The following is a 20457-nucleotide window of genomic DNA, read 5'->3' as shown; positions in this document are numbered from 1 at the left end:
ACAGTACCTACTGCAGAGAATTTAGTTCGTCTTACCTTGCCATACATTGGTTCATGTAACTGTATCATAATTCACAAACTTCATCTTTTCTTTCATGTAGGTTGTGGTATTACAACCATTATTTAATGTATTTTTTATTTAGAACAGATGTGATTTAAAACCATTGCCCTTTTCCCCAATTATTCTGTAAAATAATTGATTCTACTGTAATGTTTGGAGTAAATATTGAATGTTTCATAGTTTAAGGACTGACCTTTCCTATTTTAGTAGTAAATATATATGTGACAAGAATAATTCTTTAGTGTAGAATAAAATTTGTGAAAACAACCAATCCAGATTTAACTGTCATAGTACTTCAACTCCAACATGGATCTCCATCTTTTGTCATAGAAGACTGCATTCACTAGGTAGACAACATAAAATGGCGTGCACTGCCACACTTAAAGAAAAATTTAGTAACATAACTTAGTCCTTACCAGTTGTGGGTTTAGAATGACCGGTGAAACATGAGCTTTATTGGAGTTGAATTTCCATTCTTCAAGTCATCTGTCTTCTATACAGGAAACTTCTTGTGGAAACAATTGAAAGTGTTTGCTTTGACTTTTGTGCTATTGCTTAAAGAAAAAAAAAGAAAAAACACTTTTGGGCTTTTATGTATCACACTTGAGAGATTTTATTTCAAAACTTAAAGATAACCGGGTCTTTTTGTATGATTTGATTATACTTTTTTTTTTTGCCCTCCTTTATTGTAGAGGATTTGTTAAATCTAGTTTGGTGATTATAACGACTTTTTTTTTCTTTTACTTAGATTCTATCTCTTGATGGTTTAGAAATTTCCCTAGCCTCATTTTTTTTTTTTTTGCAATTGTGGGTTTTAGTACTAAATTAGTAGACATATATCCTCTAAACCATACACCTTTTCTTTCAGGTTACCTCTCCTGGTTGAAGTCTGGCACAAGGATAAAGTGGCCAAAGATCTACTTCTAGGAGTAGCAAGATTACAGCTGTCTCATGTTCTAACAGCTGCAAAAACTCGTTTCTTAGGGAATCAAGATGACCAGTGTTGGCGGCAGACCTTTAGTGAAAGGATCTCCATTACAGCAGTTCAAGGGTAAATTTTTGTAAGAGTTATGACACAGTTTGAAATCTTACCCTACAAAATGATTTCTCCAACTGTGTTTATTTCAGATACACAGCATGTTTTAAGCAACAACAAACTTGAATTGATTTCCAATAGCTTTTCTTTCTTTTTAAGGGGGGGTGGAGCTTAGTATCAGGCCTCTAGGTGTTAATGCAGAGCTACACTAAACCGTTTTGTAAAATTCAACAATAGCGGGCTCATAGCATTGCATAATTACATACTTGTTCCTGGTGCAATGCCAACAGTCTTACAGCATGCTCTAGAAAGGTAAAAGCCGTGCACAGTAGTTCTCTGCTGCAGACAAACAGGGAAAATGCAGGCACACTGAATGGTGATTTCTTATTTATTTATTTGTTGCATTTGTATCCCACATTTTCCCACCTATTTGCAGGCTCAATGTGGCTTACAATGTTCCGTCATGGCATTCGCCATTCCAGAGTAAAAGATACAATTGATATTACATAAAGAACATGAATGACAGAATTATTCTTCCTAATGAAACCAGTGTGCTGAACTTTCCTGTACCTCAGATAAGTCTTTATAGCACCCCTGAGCATCTATGGGTGTTCTTTGCTAGGCAGGATCCGCTCCTTCACCTCAGCCTTATTTTTTTTTTCCTGCAACCCAGAGACATGTGACTCTTCTAAGACCAGAAATTTTTTTTTCCCTCTTAGGAAGAGTTCTTGCCATGCCAGCTAGTAGCAGAAACTCTTCAGCAACAACCCCCAGGTGACTCTTAGTCTCTAGCCTAGGCGTGTCCAACCTTAGCCTTCACTGTGTTGAGTTTTCAGGATTTCCCCAATGAATATGCATGAGGTCTATTTACATACCATAGAGGCAGTACACGCAAAGAGATCTCATGCGTATTCATTGGGGAAATTCTGAAAACTCAACTGGATTGCGGCCCTTGGACTGAGAGTGGAGAACCCTGCTCTAGCCTTTCCTTCCCTTACACCAGCACCGATTATTGATGAGAAATGGCCACACTAAGCGCAAGTCTTCCTGCCTTGACATTAGCCAGCCACCAGCAGCCGATCCTGAGCTCAGTACTGGAATCAGCAGGAAAGTTACTTCATTCCCTATACCTCCTGAAGAGCAGCGACTGCACACAGCACATTTGGTAAATCTGGCTGCAAATCAAATGCTCCTTCAGTGAGGCTTTAGACATCCAGCAGTTGCGCTGAGACCAACCAACTCCCGTGATTGTGGCTCCAAAAATGCTTCACTGCAGTGATTCACCCCTTGCTGCCCATCTCTAGGCCCACAGGACAAAATCAAACCCCTCAAAAAAAAAAATCTACCAAGGCAACCCTCCTTAAGGCTGCACAGTTATAGGCAGACTTGGGGATGGGAAAAAGCACCAGCAGAAAACTACACATTTTGGAATCAAAGGCAATTATTCCATAGCCTACCAAGAGATCTCATGACTTTGTATCGGCTTCCTCTGTAGTTCCCTGCAATGGCAGAAGGAAGTAAGTCCACTTTGGCTGATTTGTGGAAAATGGGGGAAAACGTGTTTTGGATGGTTCCTCTGCAATGAACTTACTGCCTTTTGCTGTTGGGGATCCTGAAGAGTCTATGCAGCAGTCAGTATTCCTTATTGGACACGTTTCCTAGATTATAGATAGGCAAGTTATTTTTGAGCATAAGTGGACTTAATTCCTTCTGCTATTATAGAACAGTATAGGTCAGGAACCTCTTCACAATGGTCTGCTTCAACTCCTTGAAGGACTTATTCAGGACAGCTCAGTACTTCAGAGTAAAAACTCATCAATAGACTCACATAACATTTATCAGGATCTTCCCTGCTCCCTCTACAGCTTCCCTCCAATTCTCCTCATTGCTCCTCAGAAAGATGAAAATCTTCCCGATTTGGATCCAATTTGGAGCTATCCATAGTCTGACACAGTGCTTTTCAATCTAGGCACATAGATCCAGTTGGGCTTTCAGGATATCCACAATGAATATGTTTGAGAAAGGTTTGCATACCGAAGAAGCAGGACAATTAAAAAGAAGCTTTGAAAAGGACAGACAGTGGAGCTGCCATAACTTCCCTAAGTTCCCTCAGTACTCTTGGATGTGTCCCATCCACTCCCATCACTTTACATATTTTATTTTAGCAAACTCCTCACGGAGCTCTGAAAATCTTTCAAGATCTGCCACAGTTCAATTTCTTTTGACTTCTGCAGTCCTACTCTTGACCCTTTATCTGTGAACACAGAACAAAAATATTTGTTAAGAAATTCTGTTTTACCTTTTTCAGCTTCTACATATTCCTCCCCTAATCCCTTCAGCCTCACAGTACCACTTTGCCACTTCTTTCTATCACCAACATATCTTTTTAAAAAGTTTTCTCTCTCTCGGTCCCCCCCATTTTATTTTATTGGCTATTTTCATTGAATTTGTATCTTTGCTTCCTGACTACTTTACCGAGTTCTCTTGGATGCTGCAACAATATCTGGAAAAGATATTTTTCTAGATGAGATGTGCCATAAAAAATGTCTTCAGTGGCTTTAAAGCATGAACCTAGTGGAGCAGGATATTATCCATTATGGATATCCATAATTGGTGTGTGCATTCCCTGAGGACCTGATCATGATCCCTTTCATCATAAGTTTACAAATGTCCCAGAAATGTGTTTGTGGTTGAGAAAATGAACACAGACTGATTTTTGGCACCAAGAGAAGTTTGGTCTGTTGATGCTGGAATTGGAAGCATCAGTCTCCTTGAGTCCTGGAGGTGCAGTAGTATCAAGAGTACATTATTAATCTTCAGCATGGAGCATTAATAGAGGCCATTGCGACTGAGTAGGATTTGTCCTTGATTTCAGTGTTGAAGGCTCATGATACTGAATTCCAGGTGGAGACCAGGGTGCATTAATAATATAGTACCTCATTGGAATACAGTGCTGAGAACACCAAGGTCCTTAGAGTGCCCTTGACACAAGAACTACTCATCCTCCTTAGTGTTGGAGGGTATGCAACAGCTTTCAAGTACCTGAGACCTGGTTTGCAGTACTCCCCAAAGTAAGTCAGGAGAATGTGGCCACTTCTACTGCTTTTCCTGCACCTTTATTGATATCAACATTCGAAGAGCAGCTAATGAGGAGTTTGTTAATTGCTAGAACACTTCTTTACTCAGCATGATCCTGTGGTTTTGTACCATCAGTATGAATGCAGAGACACATCCTACTGATCCTCGAAACTTGCACACTACCAGTAGGGGAGGCATTGATGTAGAGACTTCAAAAGACCTTGGGATTGATATCAAGGAAGTTTCACAGAGGAATTGGAGATCCTCAGTGTTGAGACGCTCAGGCCTAAGGCCTGACATTGATGTCAGTAGGTTGAGACAGGCAGAGACCCAGACTTTTCCTGTGGAGTGTTTTTCAGAGTCTGACTAAGCACTCTCTGAACCCTGATTATAAGCCAGACGTACTTCCTCAAGAGGGTTCAATTGGCTGACCATCAGACCTATCGTCCCTCTCATAAGAAAAGGAGATTTCCTCCAGAGGGTCTCTCATTCATTGATTTTTTGAGGGGAAATGGCCAAGGCTGTTCTAGTTAAAGTTAGAGATGTGGAGGAACCCAAGATAGAAGCACTGAGCATCCCCCAAGGAGGCTGTAAAATCACCTGTTTACAAAACCTTGAAGGTTGTCCAGGTGAAAATATGGGAGACTCCCCTGTCTGTGGCACCAATTAATAAGAAAGTTGACTCTTACACATTGTACCTAGAAGGCTCCTGAATTAGAGAAGCAACATTTTCCTCAGCATTCCATGGTGGACAAAACCACTCTTAAAACCAAAAGTTCCAAAACTCATTAATTAGTGCCCTTGGGAGAGAAGCGCGGACATTGAAGCCTTTTGGGAAAAATTCTTTTAAGAAAGCTATGCTTCTTAAATAGATTTTTAGCAGGCCTTTAAGGACATGTACTTGTGAGAGATTTTCTCTTGAGAGAAGGCCGAGCAACTCTGTTCAATAGTAGGCAAAAGAAAGGAATGCAAAAAAATATTTTTGATAGGGCATCTGGAGCTTCTGCAGTTGGTATTGGCTTTAGATCTAAGACACAATGTAGAGGAAAAAGCTTGCTGATGGTAATGCTGTCTGGACTAGAGGACACTCACACCCATACCCACATAGAGATACATCCCAGTTACATCAAGTGGTCTACAGCAGTGGTGCAAGAAATTGTAAAGATGCAGGATGCTGATTTCTGAAGGCATCATTAAAGTGGGGTGAATTTGATGAAGGCGATTTGAAGCAGACCATTCTTCATCTGCTCCTACTGTCATGCCATTGGGGGTGATCCGGAGTAGTGAGCCCTTGGGCTGCTGCCAGAGACCGGCAACAGCAGGAAAACCACCCAAACTGCAAGAACAGTCTTGGCTTAGCCGGACTGGAACCAAAAGCTGGAACGGACTTGGCTGGACCGGACTGGAACCAAAAGCTGGAACGGACTTGGCTGGACCGGACTGGAACCAAATGCTGGAACGGACTTGGCGTGGCTGAACTGAAACCAGATGCTGGAACAGACTTGGCTGGACTGGAACCAAAAGCTGGAACGGACTTGACTGGACTGGAACCAAATGCTGGAATGGACTTGGCTTGGCTGAACTGGAATCAGATGCTGGAACAGACTTGGCTTGGCTGGACTGGATTCAGGACTTTCAAGCAAGGCAGACACAAGCAGGGTAGGGCAGAGGCAAAGGACAAGCAGGATGCACAAGCGGGAAGGGAACTAAAGTTAAAGGACACACAGGGCAGATGCAGCAGTAGGGAACAGAAGCTAAAGACACATTAGACAAGGACTAGCAAAGCTAGAACTGCAACAAGCACTCACAGACGAAAGCACATCTGAAGACCTCTGTTGCAAAGGCAGAGCCTGAAAGTTTCCAGGTGCTTAATAAAGGCAATTACAGATGAGGTCACGACATTGGGGGCATGTCAAGATGGCGGCACGCAGTTGAACGAGGTTTGAGCCTTTCCTGAATCGACGCTCTGTCAAAGAACATTTTCTTACTGATGCCGCATACCAAAAGAAAGGGAACGGTCCGGGGAGAAGCTTCGACAACCCGGACCTCTTCTCCACATCAGGTGTGATAGAAAGGTTCACCTCGTGAATTTCCACCCAGAACGCCGAGAGGAGCCCGGCTGCCCTCCAGGAAGTGGAAATCCTTGAGGACTTGGGCCTAGATGTCACGCTTTCCCCTCCGGCGCTTCATCCACCGCTCCCTCCAGATGGCTGCCAGAACCAGAGAGGATCTCCCGAAACGGAAGTGTTTGATGGGGGGACCTCGATCGAAGGTGCTGGAAAAGCGGATTCTGAAGGAAAGCAAGGGCCTGTTGGCCCGAGCACTGAATGGAAGCAATTGAGAGCTGCTCCGGGAACGGTGTCGTTGGAGAACGTATGGATAGTTCTCAAACAGTTGGCAGCAACTGTAGAGAAATCCACGAAAGAAATCTCCACATTAGTGAGTACAGCGAACACTTTTTCTGACTCTCTGGCTACTATTAAAACAGAGTTTACAACTCAAACAACAAAGCTTAACCAAGATGTGAGAAAACTACAAGAATTATCCTCAGAAATGATAAAAGACAAAACTATTATTAAAAGAAGGATTGAACAAATTGAAAATTATAATCGGAGACTAAATATGCGTATTTTAAACTTTCCGAGAGAAATAGGTATATCACCATTGGATGCCTTTAAAAAGTATTTGATTGAAGTGTTGAAATATTCCTCAGAAGCCTTACCTCCGGTAAATAAAATTTACTATATACAAAATAAAAATCTCTCGGAAAGAAAATCTTCAAATGGTAAACTGAATGTATCTGAACTGCTGGAAGTCTCCTTATCAGAACAATCAGAAAGAATGACATTATTTGTTCAATTTGTTTTCCAACAGGATATAGATGCGCTGAAAAGAATATATTTTCAAAAACTGAATGATTTATTTCATGGTAAAATAGTACGCATATATCAAGATGTCACAAAGCAGACACAGGAAATTAGAAAATTGTTTTTGAGTATGAGAAAGGAAACTTTAGACATGGGAGCCTCGTTCTTTTTGAACTATCCTAGTTAATGTGTTTTGAAATATGAAGGTTTAAAATATATATTCTTTCAGCCAAAACAGTTAAGAGTGTTTCTTGACTCTAGGAAATTGTCTGCGGGTGCTACCAACTGATTAAGAAGGAGTTAAAGTAGGTGAGAAAATGCGTGTTAAGCCTATTCTTGTTACAAATTCTATTTGTTCAATATCCCCTTTATTTTTAAACACGCCCTCCTTTATTTAGCTCATTTGTGATTTAAAGAAGACATTTAAATTTAAGATTGTTATAATGTTTGCTATGGATGATATAATCCTAAGTTTATTTCTTGTCTGTTTTTCTGAAACAAGATTCTCTTGTAATGTTAAAAATTTGGAAAGTATAAATAAAGAATTAAAAAAAACCCCAAAAAACAGATAAGGTCACAGGTGAGGCTTGGCAGCAGAAACCTCGGGGCAAGTCTGGAGTGCTGGAACGTCAGGACCGGAATGGAACCTGGAAGATGTCTGAGAAACAGGGAATAAACAGTCCACAGCAACCACAAAGCTCAGTCACCTGGGGGTCAGGTGAGTGTCGGCATGGAATATAGTCACAGTCGTGACACCTACAGCCTCACATTTGCAGCAGAGAAAGGATTCCCTTGATCTGGAATGGCCCTGTTAGAAGTGACAGCAAGGGTCCTATCATACTGGGGTTGGACAAGCAAGGCGGTTTTAAAGCTAGCTCTTTAAATTCAGTGGCAGTAGTGGTGTCCGGGGCGAGCTCAGTAAGATGGAAGGCCCTAGGGTACAACCCCAAGGTGAATATGGAACATGTCAAAAAAGGTGTGCGGTTAACATTATTTCTCTCTTTTTTTTTTTTTTATTTCTAATTTTTTTTTAATTTTGGGGCTTATTACCTTTAGTATGGCTATGAAAGAATATTTAATACAGTGCACTCCATTTAAGTGTAAGTCGGATAAGCGCATGCTCTGTTTAACTGCATGCCATACTTCGGTCCTGTTTTTGGCACCATCAATTTCTATGGGGACAAAGTTCAGTTTAGCGCACCACTGATAAGTGCAAGATTCGCTTATATGCATGGTTTAACATAGTAACATAGTAGATGACGGCAGAAAAAGACCTGCACGGTCCATCCAGTCTGCCCAACAAGATAACTCATATGTGCTACTTTTTGTGTATACCCTACTTTGATTTGTACCTGTGCTCTTCAGGGCACAGACCGTATAAGTCTGCCCAGCACTATCCCTGCCTCCCACCACCGGCTCTGGCACAGACCGTATAAGTCTGCCCAGCACTAACCCCGCCTCCTAACCACCAGTCCTGTCTCCCACCACCAGCTCTGGCACAGACCGTATAAGTCTGCCCAGCACTATCCCCGCCTCCCAACCACCAGCCCCGCCTCCCACCACCGGCTCTGCCACCCGATCTCGACTAAGCTCTTGAGGATCTATTCCTTCTGCACAGGATTCCTTTATGCTTATCCCACGCATGTTTGAATTCCGTTTAAGACTGCTCCTCTTCAGGAAAGACTCCGCATAAGCGCGCGGACGGAATATGGAAGCCGATTGGTGCTTGACAACCAACGAAATTTCAAATTTACCGCCCCTTTAACTGCCACAGGCAGAATAAGCGAAAAAATGTTGTTATACACTGGGGTTGTCGTCGTTGCGGCAATGGAACTGTAAGACTTTAACACTGGCTGAACGAATAGAAGTTCTTAAAAAATTAGAAAACAAACAAAGTCAAGCATCTATTGCTAAAGAACATGGTGTCAATCCCAGTCAAATTTCACGTGTCTTGAAGCAGAAACACCAGCATCTGGAAGACTGGCAAAACAATACAAATCCACAACGGAAATGAAAACGGGTGGGAAAAGCTGAGGAGGTAGAAGATGCTCTTCTTCGGTGGTTTTCTCGAGTCAGGAGCAGACAGTTTCCTGTCAGTGGTTTACTGCTTATGGAGAAAGCTAACCAGCTAGCTGAAAGTCTTGGACTAACTGAATTCAAAACCACTAGAGGTAAAACGTTGAAGGACTGACTGACGATCCTCCTTTGCTGCAATATGGGTGGGAGTGAGAAGTTGGAACCCCTCGTCATTGGAAAGAGCAAACAGCCCCGTTGCTTCAAGAAAGTTAAGCAACTTCGTGTGTCATACGAGGCTAACGCAAATTCATGGATGACTGGGGAAATTTGGAAGCAATGGCTAAAGAAGTTAGACACTAGAATGCGGGCACAAAGGCGTCAGATTTTGCTGCTTTGTGATAATTGTGCTGCACACAGTGATGATGTCAGGCTGTCTAACATCAAGGTGGTCTTCCTGCCACCAAACACTACCTCTCTGATCCAACCTATGGATCAGGGCATAATAGCCAATTTCAAACAACATTATCGGGCTCTTGTGCTATGTCGTCTGATGAGCATTATGGATGACCAGACTGGCAAGGATAAACATGTTGTTGAGCTGGCTTGTGAATCATGTTTCACGGGCAACCATTGTGAACTGCTACAAGCAGGCAAGCTTTGTTAAGGATGTGGAGGGGGATGCAGCTTTTGCAAACGTGTCAGATGAACAGGTTATTGACATCCCAGCCGGTGTTACTGAAGAGGAGTTTCATTGGTATGTAGCTGTTAATTATGATCTACAAACAGCTGACAACAGCACTGATGTGGAGATATGCGCCTACACACAGGCAACAACAGCTGATGATGAAACAGGATGAAATGAGCAGCGAGGCACATGCTGACAAAATTCAACAACCTCCTCCTGTCACTTTTGCAAGAGCGCTGGAGAGTCTCGACACCGTGAGGGCCTATCTGGAGGCCACTGGATGTCAGTGTTATGACAGTTGTTACCGTCTGGCAGACGTAGTCTATGGAACTCACAGACCCATTAGTGTACAGAGGACTACAACTGATTACTTCAAGTAAGCCTAAAGTCAGTTAATGGAGACTGTATACTGTATGTATAATAATAAACAGTACTGTACATATGTTTATCAGATGTCAAGCTTCTTTGGGTCACAACGGTTAAGTGCACGCTCCAGTTAACTGCATGCATTTCTTTGGTCCCAGACCCTTGCACTTAAGCGGACTGCACTGTACCTGTTTGGTGGTGCTATCTAGCACTAACTACTTTCCATCTGTGGCAGTCTCACAGTTTGAATTTGAGATCACTACCTCAACAAATGTTGAGAGTTTCTTCGGTAACTATGCCATTAAACCTGGCTGTACTGAATTGCTATTCGCTCCAAGCAGAGACAGCTGTAGTTCAAAATTTACTTATAGAATTAGATATCCAAATTCTGGGTTTGACTGAAACTTGGCTGAGAGCATGGGGGGGAGAGCATTTTTTAATCGGCTCTATTCCCCCTTGCTATTCTTATCTGTTGGCATCGAGGCTGCCTAAAAAAAGGGGATGGGTCAGCCTTGCATTTCTCAGAGGAAAATGTTGAATAGAGGAAATTCCATCTTCAGACAAAGAGATATTAATTGATAAATTTATTCATCCAAAGGTACTGTATTTTGCCCTTTTTTTTGACCGACGCCCACTCTCTATAGGTATATAGGATGATATAGTACCAGACAAAAATACTTAGTAGAAGGAAATATTAAACTCCACTACACACCTATTGCCATAAAAACGCTCAGGAGTTGTCACTGGAATCCCATAATGTTATACCCAAATTTAACAGATAGAAAAAAAAGCCTCAGACTTAAGTAGCAACATTTTATATTGCAGTTTAATAGCTGCCTTAATCATATCATCAATGAGCAAAACAGCGAAAATGACCAAAAAAAGGAAGTAAAAAAGAAAAAAAGAAGAAAAAATAAAAATATAACAAAAATAATAAAAATGTTTTAAAAAATATAATAAAGACGACACTTCAAGATATTTATTAGCAATTAAAATTGATACCAAAATAGGTAGAAAAGGACTCGACACAGCTGTGTTTCGGCCATACAGGCCTGCGTCAGGAGTCTTCTCACCCTATAGAATCTCGTTCTTTATACATCGGATTATTTTTGTATTGGTATGTAGTAAATGTTATGAATTAACTGTTTTTAAACCGTCTGTGTGAACAACTCTCCGGTTGTCTACAGAAACCTCAAGGTTCTTTTCTGGAAGGTGGCTCCAGCAGTGGAGCAGAACGGGGGTGATTATGTCTGATGACCTTAAGGTGGCCAAACAGGTAGAAAAGGCAACTGCCAAACCAGAAAGGTGCTTGGGTGCATAAGTAGAGTGATGACCCGCAGGAAAAAAAGAGGTGATAGTGACCATGTATAAGTCTCTGGTGAGGCCCCATTTAGAGTACTGCAGGCAGTTCTGGAGACCGCACCTACAGAAAGATATAAACAGGATGGAGTCAGTTCAGAGGTGGGTACAAAATTAGTAAGTGATCTCTATCATAAAACATATAGGGACAGGCTTTGGAACCTCAACAATATACACTGGAAGAAAGGCAAGAGAGAGGGAATATGATAGAGATGTTTATATACCTCAGTGGCGTTAATATACAGGAGGCGAGCCTTTTTCAAATGATGGCAAACTCTGGAATGAGGGGGCATATGATGAGGTTAAGAGGAAATAGACTTAGGAGGAATGTAAGAAAATACTCTTTCACTGAAAGAGTGGTGGATGCGTTTTTTTTTTTGTTTTTTTAATTTATAATTTTTCATTTTTCAAGGGTCACTTGCAAACAGTAATACAGAGATGATTGCACATTAATACAAAATAAGAAGAAAACAATCCCAACTAGATATATGGATTATATACAATCTTTCTTTTTCTTAGACCACAAAGTGAAGAAAAATAGGGAGAGTGAAATAAGGCAAGGAGATCAATTAAACAGTAAACAGAAAAAGGAAAACATGGTATTAACCTGATTATCCCCAGATATTACTCATCTAATTCATTATTCCACATTGATCATCTGGTTGGCTTCCTCAAGACCAAATACGGCGTATAGTCAGTTCATTTCATTGAGAACATACTTATTATCCAGGTTTTAGTTAGAAATAATACATCTGATTACATTCTCTCTCTTTTAAAAACCAGAAATTATTTAAACGATACATATACTCAAGTCTCTAATGCAAATGCCACTGATTAAAGCAATCCCAGTTTTCACAGGCTTCACTCCTTTCGAAGTAGCAATTAAGGAAATGTGGTGGATGCGTTTAATAGCCTCCCAGTGGAGGTTGTCAAGACGAGGACTGTGTCAGAATTTAAGAAAGCGTGGGACAGGCATGTGGGATCTCTTAGGAAAGGAGGAGTTAGTGATTACTGAAGATGGGCAGACTGGATGGGCCTTTTGGCCCTTATGTGCCATCATGTTTCTATGTAAATTCCTGCAAGGAAAAGGAGTAGTGTGTCCAGCAGGGCTCTCCTGTGAAAAAACAGCAGGATGATAGATTAAGTAAATGAAACCTTTATTTTTCAGGACCCGACACAGCACTGTATTTAGGCAAAAAAGCTTACATCAGGGATCTACAAACAATGGATATATATGAAAAATTTAGAAGTTAAAAAATATAAAAAAGTGTATTTGTATATATGTATACATATATATGTGTGTGTGTGTATGTATTTCAGATAGCCTGAAAATTCTTGACAATTGACCAAAATCTTACACTAGAAAGCCATGCGAAAAATACAACGAAGAAAATGTTCCACTCAATGTGGAAAGTCAAAAGATTAAAACCTTTCTTCCCAAGGGCAATATTCCGCAGCCTGGTACAATCAATGGTACTAAGAGGCATATTTTCAAAGCACTTAGCCTTCCAGAGTTCCATCACTTAGACTACTGCAATGCATTCTTTTCTGGATGCATAGAACAAATCATGAAGAAACCCCAAACTGCCGAAAATACAGCAGCTAGACTTATATTTGGAAAAACGAAATATGAGAGCGCCAAACCCCTAAGAAAAAAATTACACTGGCTCCCACTTAAAGAACGCATTGTGTTCAAAATTTGCACCCTGGTTCATAAAATCATTTATGACGAGGCCCCGGTCTACATGTCAGACCTCATAGACCTACCAACCAGAAACACAAAAAGGTCATCATGCACATTCCTGAATCTCCACTACCCCAGCTGCAAAGGACTGAAATATAAATCAACATATGAATCCAGCTTCTCCTACATAAGCACGCAAATATGGAATGCACTACCAAATGTCATAAAAACAATGCACAACCTAACAAACTTCCGAAAATCACTAAAAGTTCACCTGTTCAAAAAGGCATAGCACAATGATCCATCCTAAATACCAAAAACTGAAACTTATACCAGACCTGGACGAAACCGAAGTTCTGCACCTGACTACCTCAACTACTTTGATATTAATGAACTTTAACGCAATACCACTTTATCTCTCATTCCGGAAGTGAACTCTCTATACTTGACTGCTTAAATTACTCTATCACTTATGAACTGTAATACATTACCACTTTGTATTTCTCACTCCGGTAATGGCGATCGCCATTACGGCATAATGTAAGCCACATTGAGCTTGCAAATAGATGGGAAAATGTGGGATACAAATGCAAGAAATAAATAAATAAATATTTATTTATTTATTTATTAAAAAAGCATGAATATGCAATAAAATCATAAAATATAAGGTAAAATCAAAACATAATAGACTCCTTGTAATAATATACGATAGTCTCAATATGTCAAAAAATACCGCAGGAAAAGAGTAAAACATAAGAACATATTAAGTGAAACTAAAATATTTAAAAAGTATATTAAAAATATATTTTAACAAAACTACTTAAAATATATTTTAAAAGACCAGGAAAGCGACAAGATGAGCATGAAGTTGCAGTAAAACAAACCTTTACAAAGGTCACTGAAGAGTATAGGTAATTGTAATCACTGGAAAACAGTCTGTAAAGGAATACATAGTGGAAATATTAAACAATAAAAGTGAGAGTACATGTTTATCTATTAGCATTTAATAGAAAGAAACCATATATAAGGGAGAAAAGGGAAAAAGAAGACATGAGAATATATCTCTGCAAGATGAGACCCAAAGAAATCTAGGGAATATGCCTTAATAATTCCATAAAAGTCAGTGTGAATATAAGGCATAAAACAGAAAATATTAGAGAAGTGCCAAAAGGTGATTAAGAGGTAAAACCAGTGCATGAATGTAATCATAAAATGTTATTGGACGCAATGATCTAGCGTAATCTATGGCCGAATAAAACATGGCAAGCAAGTGCATGAGGTAACAGTATAAAAGAACGAGCAGTGCAAGGCAGACTGCAGGAGAGGGCAACAGACAAATGCTAAAAAACTGACAAGAATTGGGGCGACTAACAGATGCACAGAAAACTGCTGGAAGAAGGGGCACATTCTTAGGAGAGGAAAGGAGTCCATGAGACACTGACAAACATGATTATGCAGGTAAAAGAAGTGACTGCGGCTCAAAAAACCGGAGAAAGGAAAAAGGGGGCTGCAGCGCAAAGAACTGGAGAAAGGAAAAAAGGCGCTGAGGCAGGGACATTACAAATCTGTGCAAGGGATGAGGGAAAAAAAGACAACCGACAACAACAAAAACACAGGGAGAGAAAGCACATGAAATCATGTGGGTATACAAGCGCATAAAGGTCAAGTAAGAGACCCAACTAGCAGGAAGAATGTGTTCGGGAAAAAAAAAAGAGGCAACAAACTGCAAAAAGTGTAGGGTCAGCTTGTGAACTCGCAGAAATAGAATTAAAAAAAGAAGGGTATCAGCACTGAAACCCATTTACTGGTTTCATTTGTAAATTAAAAATTAGCTTGTTCTATTCTCTCTTCCATTTGCATTTGACCACCACCACCACCACTTGAGTCATAATGTGTTTGAATATGGCAGGAACTGTTTTCTCATTGATTTTAAAGCAGCATTTTAACCTCCCCCCTCCTCCCCCCCAACCAAATTGAAGGTGTCATAATAACTTAAATAAATGAAGCAAAATATATACTTGAAGTTCCGTTTTGCAGAGAAACTCTATTTGGAAGCGGGACTTCCTGGTCAAGATTCTCAATATTTTACAAAAGACTCTGTGATATAGGTCTCGGAACTGGAGGAGCCACATGTGCCCTAGCACCCCCAAAACATTTCTTCCCTGCCTTTCTCGTGGTGAGGTACTTTACTCTCTTACCTCACCCCCCCCCCCCCCAGGGGGGCTCTGACTCTGTCATCTGCATGAGGCATCATGCAGCCATCCGGTCAGTGAAGGTGGGGGATAGGCCTTCAGTACTGAGCATGCATGAGGATGGCTGGCGTCCAAACTTCCTGTTTCAGAGGGGACGGGATCCCAGCAAGCCTTGAGTGTGCACAGATACTCAAGGCCCCGTGCTGGCTGGCTGTGCGTCCATCTTAAGCAGATGATAGGGCCACCACTGCCCCGGGGGAGTGAGGTAAGGGAGTAAACACCTTGCAGTGGCAGGCTGGAGTGGTAGAGGAGAGAGATGCTGAAGAGGTGAAGGGGAATGAGAATGCTGAACACCATGGGCAGGAAGGGGAAGAAAGAAGAGAGAGAAAGAGAGATGCTGAAGAGAGGAATGGGAGGGGGAATGCTGGACACCATGGTCAGGAAAATGGAAGCGAGAGATGCTGAAGAGGGGGAGGAAAGTGGCCTTAGTGGTTAGGGTGGTGGACTTTGGTCCTGGGGAACTGAGGAACTGAATTTGATTCCCAGGACAGGCAGCTCCTTGTGACTCTGGGCAAGTCACTTAACCCTCCATTGCCCCATGTAAGCCGCATTGAGCCTGCCATGAGTGGGAAAGCGCGGGGTACAAATGTAACAAAAAAAAATGGTGGACAGCATGGGCAGAAGAAGGAAAGGTGAAATATGTTGAGAGGAAGGGGAAGGGAGAATGCTGGACACCATGGGAAGGGGAGAGGAGAGGGATTCTCATTGCCTTGGGAGGGGGGAGGGAAGAGAGATGCTGGAGACCATGGGGGGGGGGGGGGGTTGAGAGGTGGGGTGAAGAGAAATACTGGAGATCATGGGGGAGGGGAGGGGAGAGGTGCTGGAGCCATGGGGAAGGGGATTGAGAGGGAGGAAAGGCAGAGATGCTGGAAACCATGGAGGGTTAGTTGAAGGAGAGAAATGCTGGACACCATGGGGGGAGGCGTGGTTGGGAGGGAGGGAGGGAGGGAGGGAAAAAGATGCTGGAAGCTGGAGGGGTGGGGGGGGGGGGGGAGACTATAGAATGGTAGGTTGTGGTTGGAGCTGGGGGATGGAACTTGGGCATCCCCAAACAAAAAGGTGATCTGCTGCTCTTGCTCTGTGGCATGCAGAGCCTTTTGAAAAATATACAAAAGAGGATGCAAAAATGCATGTGTATGTGCTGAGATGTACAGCTGAGCATCCATCTTGAAAACCTACATGTGTAGCGAAAGAGCACCAGAATTTACACGTGAAAGCACCACATGTATCTGCTGGTGCTTATATGATTTTTAAAGTCTGCACATATAAGGAGAATCCATTGAGGAGAGGAGTTTTGAGGTGATAATAGATTCCACAAGTTAGTATAGTCGACCCCTGAATCATTGGTGGCTCTAGGTCCAAATGATCACAGGTAGAAAAGCGAGGGTGAAAGTTTCTTGAAGTACACATGCATTCTCATTGTAAAATTAGAAGTGTATGTATATTTTTCTGTTCACCTAATCCGTACCCCCAGGCCATCAGCACATGTAAATAGCAGCATTCTGAAATAGCTATTCTGTAGATGCTTCTAAAATGATCTCTGTAGTGGGTTTAACTTTTTTAGAATGACATTTAGTTCTGAAATGAATTCATCTCCTAGAAGTGTATAGTTGGGACAATTGTGCTAGTTACTGGTGGGCTTATTATTTTGTCCTGGGTTTAGCTCATTCCTTTTCAGGAGAAGTTCAAGGCAAATTTTATTCAGGTACAGTAGTTAGTTTTTTTTTGTCTCGGTCACCAGAAGGCTTTCAATTTAAAAGCTGGATATACTAAAAGGCCTTAACATATATTAATGCGCTAGCCACCACAAGTCCCATTTTATGCTATGGGACCTATTTACTAATAACAAAAATTAATAGTGCATGCTAATTCTCTTTGACATAAGAACATAATTGCTGCCAAAGGTCCATCAAGCCCAGTATCCTGTTTCCAGCAGTGGCCAAGTAACTCTCTGTAGTCTTGGGTACAAATTTTAAATGACTTTCCCAGTATCAGTGGTATTCAGACCCTGACTTCCTTGATTCTCAGCCCACATCTGTAATCTCAAATATCTTCTACACCTCCCTGAGTTTGCTTAAAAACCAAGGGTTCACCTCATTGCAGTTAGCGCTTACAGTCACTGTGTTGAGCAATGTTTTTCAACTGGTGTGCCGCAGCTGTTCCCCAAGTGTGCCTTGGGGAGTCCAGGAATCCCCTCTAGATAACCAGGCAAATTGCGCGACTCTTATGACCTTTCTCCCATCCCTTGGGTCTCTCTCTTCTCCGTCACGATCTTTGAACTTTGCGGTTGCTGGCAGGTATTAGATCACGCCTTCCTCTGGCCAGCCCGGTGTCTTTCCTTCTGATGAAACTTCCCTTTGCAGTGCAGGAGGGACGCGGCAGGGCGAAAGCCTTGGGATTGCCAGGGGAAGGCCTGTTCTAAAAGCTGCTGGCAACGAAAGTTTGAAGGAATCAGAGAGGAGAGAAAGAGAGGCCCGAGGGATGGGAGAAACAGATCATAGGCATCGCGCGATTTGCCTGGTAATCTGGAAGGGGTTCCTGGACTAAAAGACCCAAGCGAAAGAGGAGACAGGCTACAGATATGTGGAAGGGAAGGAAAAAGGGGTGACAGGCTGTACATATGTGGGAGGGAAGGGAAAAGGGGAGACAGGCTGCATGTGTGCGAGGGAAGGGAAGAGGGGAGACAGGCTGCACATGTGAGAGGGAAGAGAAAAGTAGAGACAAGCGGCACATGAATGGAAGAGAGGGAAAACAAGATAGATGTGAGGAGACAGAAAAATTGAAGAAAGCTGAATGTGCAAAATCAGAAACAAACAGACATAAGGCAGGAGGTTAGAAAAGAAATTGCAAATGGAAAGGAGGCCCTGGAAACAGACAGAGGAAAGCAGAGCCAAAGATTGGGAACAAGATGATTGGAATAATAAAATCACCAGACTACAAAGCTAGGAAAAATTATTTTATTTTCAGCTTAGCGATTGAATTATATTGATGTTGAGAATTTACATCTGTCAGCTTTATTTGCACTGTAAAGGAGGACATGTTCTTTTTCACTAGTGTTGCATCACATGCAGAGTCTGGTATCTCTGCTTTCAGTTTTTGTCTGCATGTTTTTTGAGGTTCCTTATTTTGTGTCAGGTGAAAGTCATGCTCTTCATCTGCAGCTAAGGTGAAGGATTCTGCTGGCTTGTGGTGTCTGTGCCCATCTTGTTCCGGTTTCCCAGTAGCAGGTATATTAATGTTGTAATGTATTTCAGTAGCATAATTAAATGAAATAACTACTTCTGTAGGTTACATGTATGGGTGGGGATGGAGGAGATTACTTGTCGGGATGGAATGGATCTTAGCGGGGACAGGCGGGTATGGGTTAGATTCCAGTGGTGTGCTTTGACAATTTTTGTGCCTTGTAAGTGTGCCATGAGATGAAAAAGGTTGACAGTCTCACTGAAGTAGAGGATAAGCCCATCTCTGTTGAGCCTCTAGTTCATTTTATGCAAGGCTTGTTTCTGATTATCCCCCCAACCCCCAATCATAACCTACTACTGTGTCATGGGACCTTAACGTTATCCTTATCCAACTTATGAAAGCTCTTTTTGATCCACTTGATTCATGTCATCTGAAATACCTTACTTGGAAGGTCTTATTTTTGGTGGCAGTCACTTTGGCTTGCAAAGTCAGTGAGCTGCAGGCCTTAGTAGCTGATTGACCTTATACAAAGTTTCACTATAACAGAATAGTTCTCCGCACACAAGGTGTGCTGTGAACTTTCACTAGGATGGGCATGAGGTTTCAGGAAATATGTTGGCAAAACAATTCAAGAACTGGTTAAGATGGAACTCTAACACTACCTTAGGAAGTGACTTCCTAAGGTAGTGTTAGAGTTCCATCTTAACCAGTTCTTGAATTGTTTTGCCAACATATTTCCTGAAACCTCATGCCCATCCTAGTGAAAGTTCACAGCACACCTTGTACTGCAAGCAAGATTTAGCCTTCTATCTGGAGCAAGCTATAAAGACAATCCACCCAGCTTTTGTAAGCAACATTTAGCCTTGTAAGCAACATTTAGCCTTCTACCTGGAGCTGCTTATAGCCCATAGACAGTCCACCCAGCGTTTTGTTTCATTTGACTCTCAGGATGGGGACAGCCATTTGTAAATGCACTTTATCCAGTTGTAAAAATGTTACAAGGAATTAATTTATACTTGGGGATAGCTAGAGCACTCACTAATGTTTCTCCACCACTTACCTATAAGGTAAGAATGATTTAAAAGGAATTAAGCATATTTATTGGATTGCATTAACCTGCATTACCAGGTTTAAAGAACAAGAACACTATATATTTAGATTCAAAAGGTTTATTAAGTTACAGTATGATTAATGCAATCATATAAGCGAGAGTTCTTTTAAGAGATCTTTACAGATAATCTGTGCTTAAGTAAAGTAGCAAATCTAGATCAAAAGTTATAACTTACAGAACAGTCTTTGTTGTAGGATTGTTGAAGCTGAGCGAGAGAAAGTCTTTTGGAAAAGTTCTGTTATTCAGCAGAGTGATGAGCACATGGTCAGGAGCAGGGAGCAGGGCTTCTGCAGAGATGGATCTGGCTGGCCAGGCTGGGATGACTTTGGAGGGCCATGTCACTGCTGTTGCCCACTTGAAGTCAGCCTTCATTGAGGGGATTTTCATAGCTGCGATGGGTCTTCATTTCTCATATTCACATCTCACTACTGAATACCTGATGTGATAGCTGGTTTGGTCGCAAAGTCCTGCAGAATTTGTTTGGAGTCTAGAATCCAGTTCCACCTCTTGTTCCAGGCTGCACCCTCAGTACAGGAAAATTTGTTCACATTGGCCTTGCTGTTGTGCCTGTTGACGATTGTTTTGTTTTTTTGGTGAGCCTGGTAGTTAGGGATTCCAAAGTGTGAGAATATTCTGTCCTCAGCAAAAGTGAAATTACTCATAAATAAATAAATAAATACCTGTAGCAGGTGTTCACTGAGAGCAGCAGGCCATATGTTCTCACATACCTCCCCACCTTCCCTAGGAGTTGAATACTTTG

At 41.7% G+C, this 20457-nt stretch overlaps 1 protein-coding gene across 1 annotated transcript in view; it reads left to right on the top strand.

The window, feature by feature from the left end:
• CEP120 (centrosomal protein 120) overlaps positions 1–20457 on the top strand; it is a 410430-nt gene that overhangs the window by 154940 nt on the left and 235033 nt on the right. The window contains 1 exon segment of the mRNA XM_030193546.1: positions 929–1111. Coding sequence (XP_030049406.1) covers positions 929–1111 — 183 coding nt within the window.

The sequence above is a fragment of the Microcaecilia unicolor genome, chromosome 2, assembly GCF_901765095.1.
Source record: "Microcaecilia unicolor chromosome 2, aMicUni1.1, whole genome shotgun sequence".
Classification (NCBI taxonomy): domain Eukaryota; kingdom Metazoa; phylum Chordata; class Amphibia; order Gymnophiona; family Siphonopidae; genus Microcaecilia; species Microcaecilia unicolor.
This window is presented reverse-complemented; position numbering and strand designations above follow the sequence as displayed.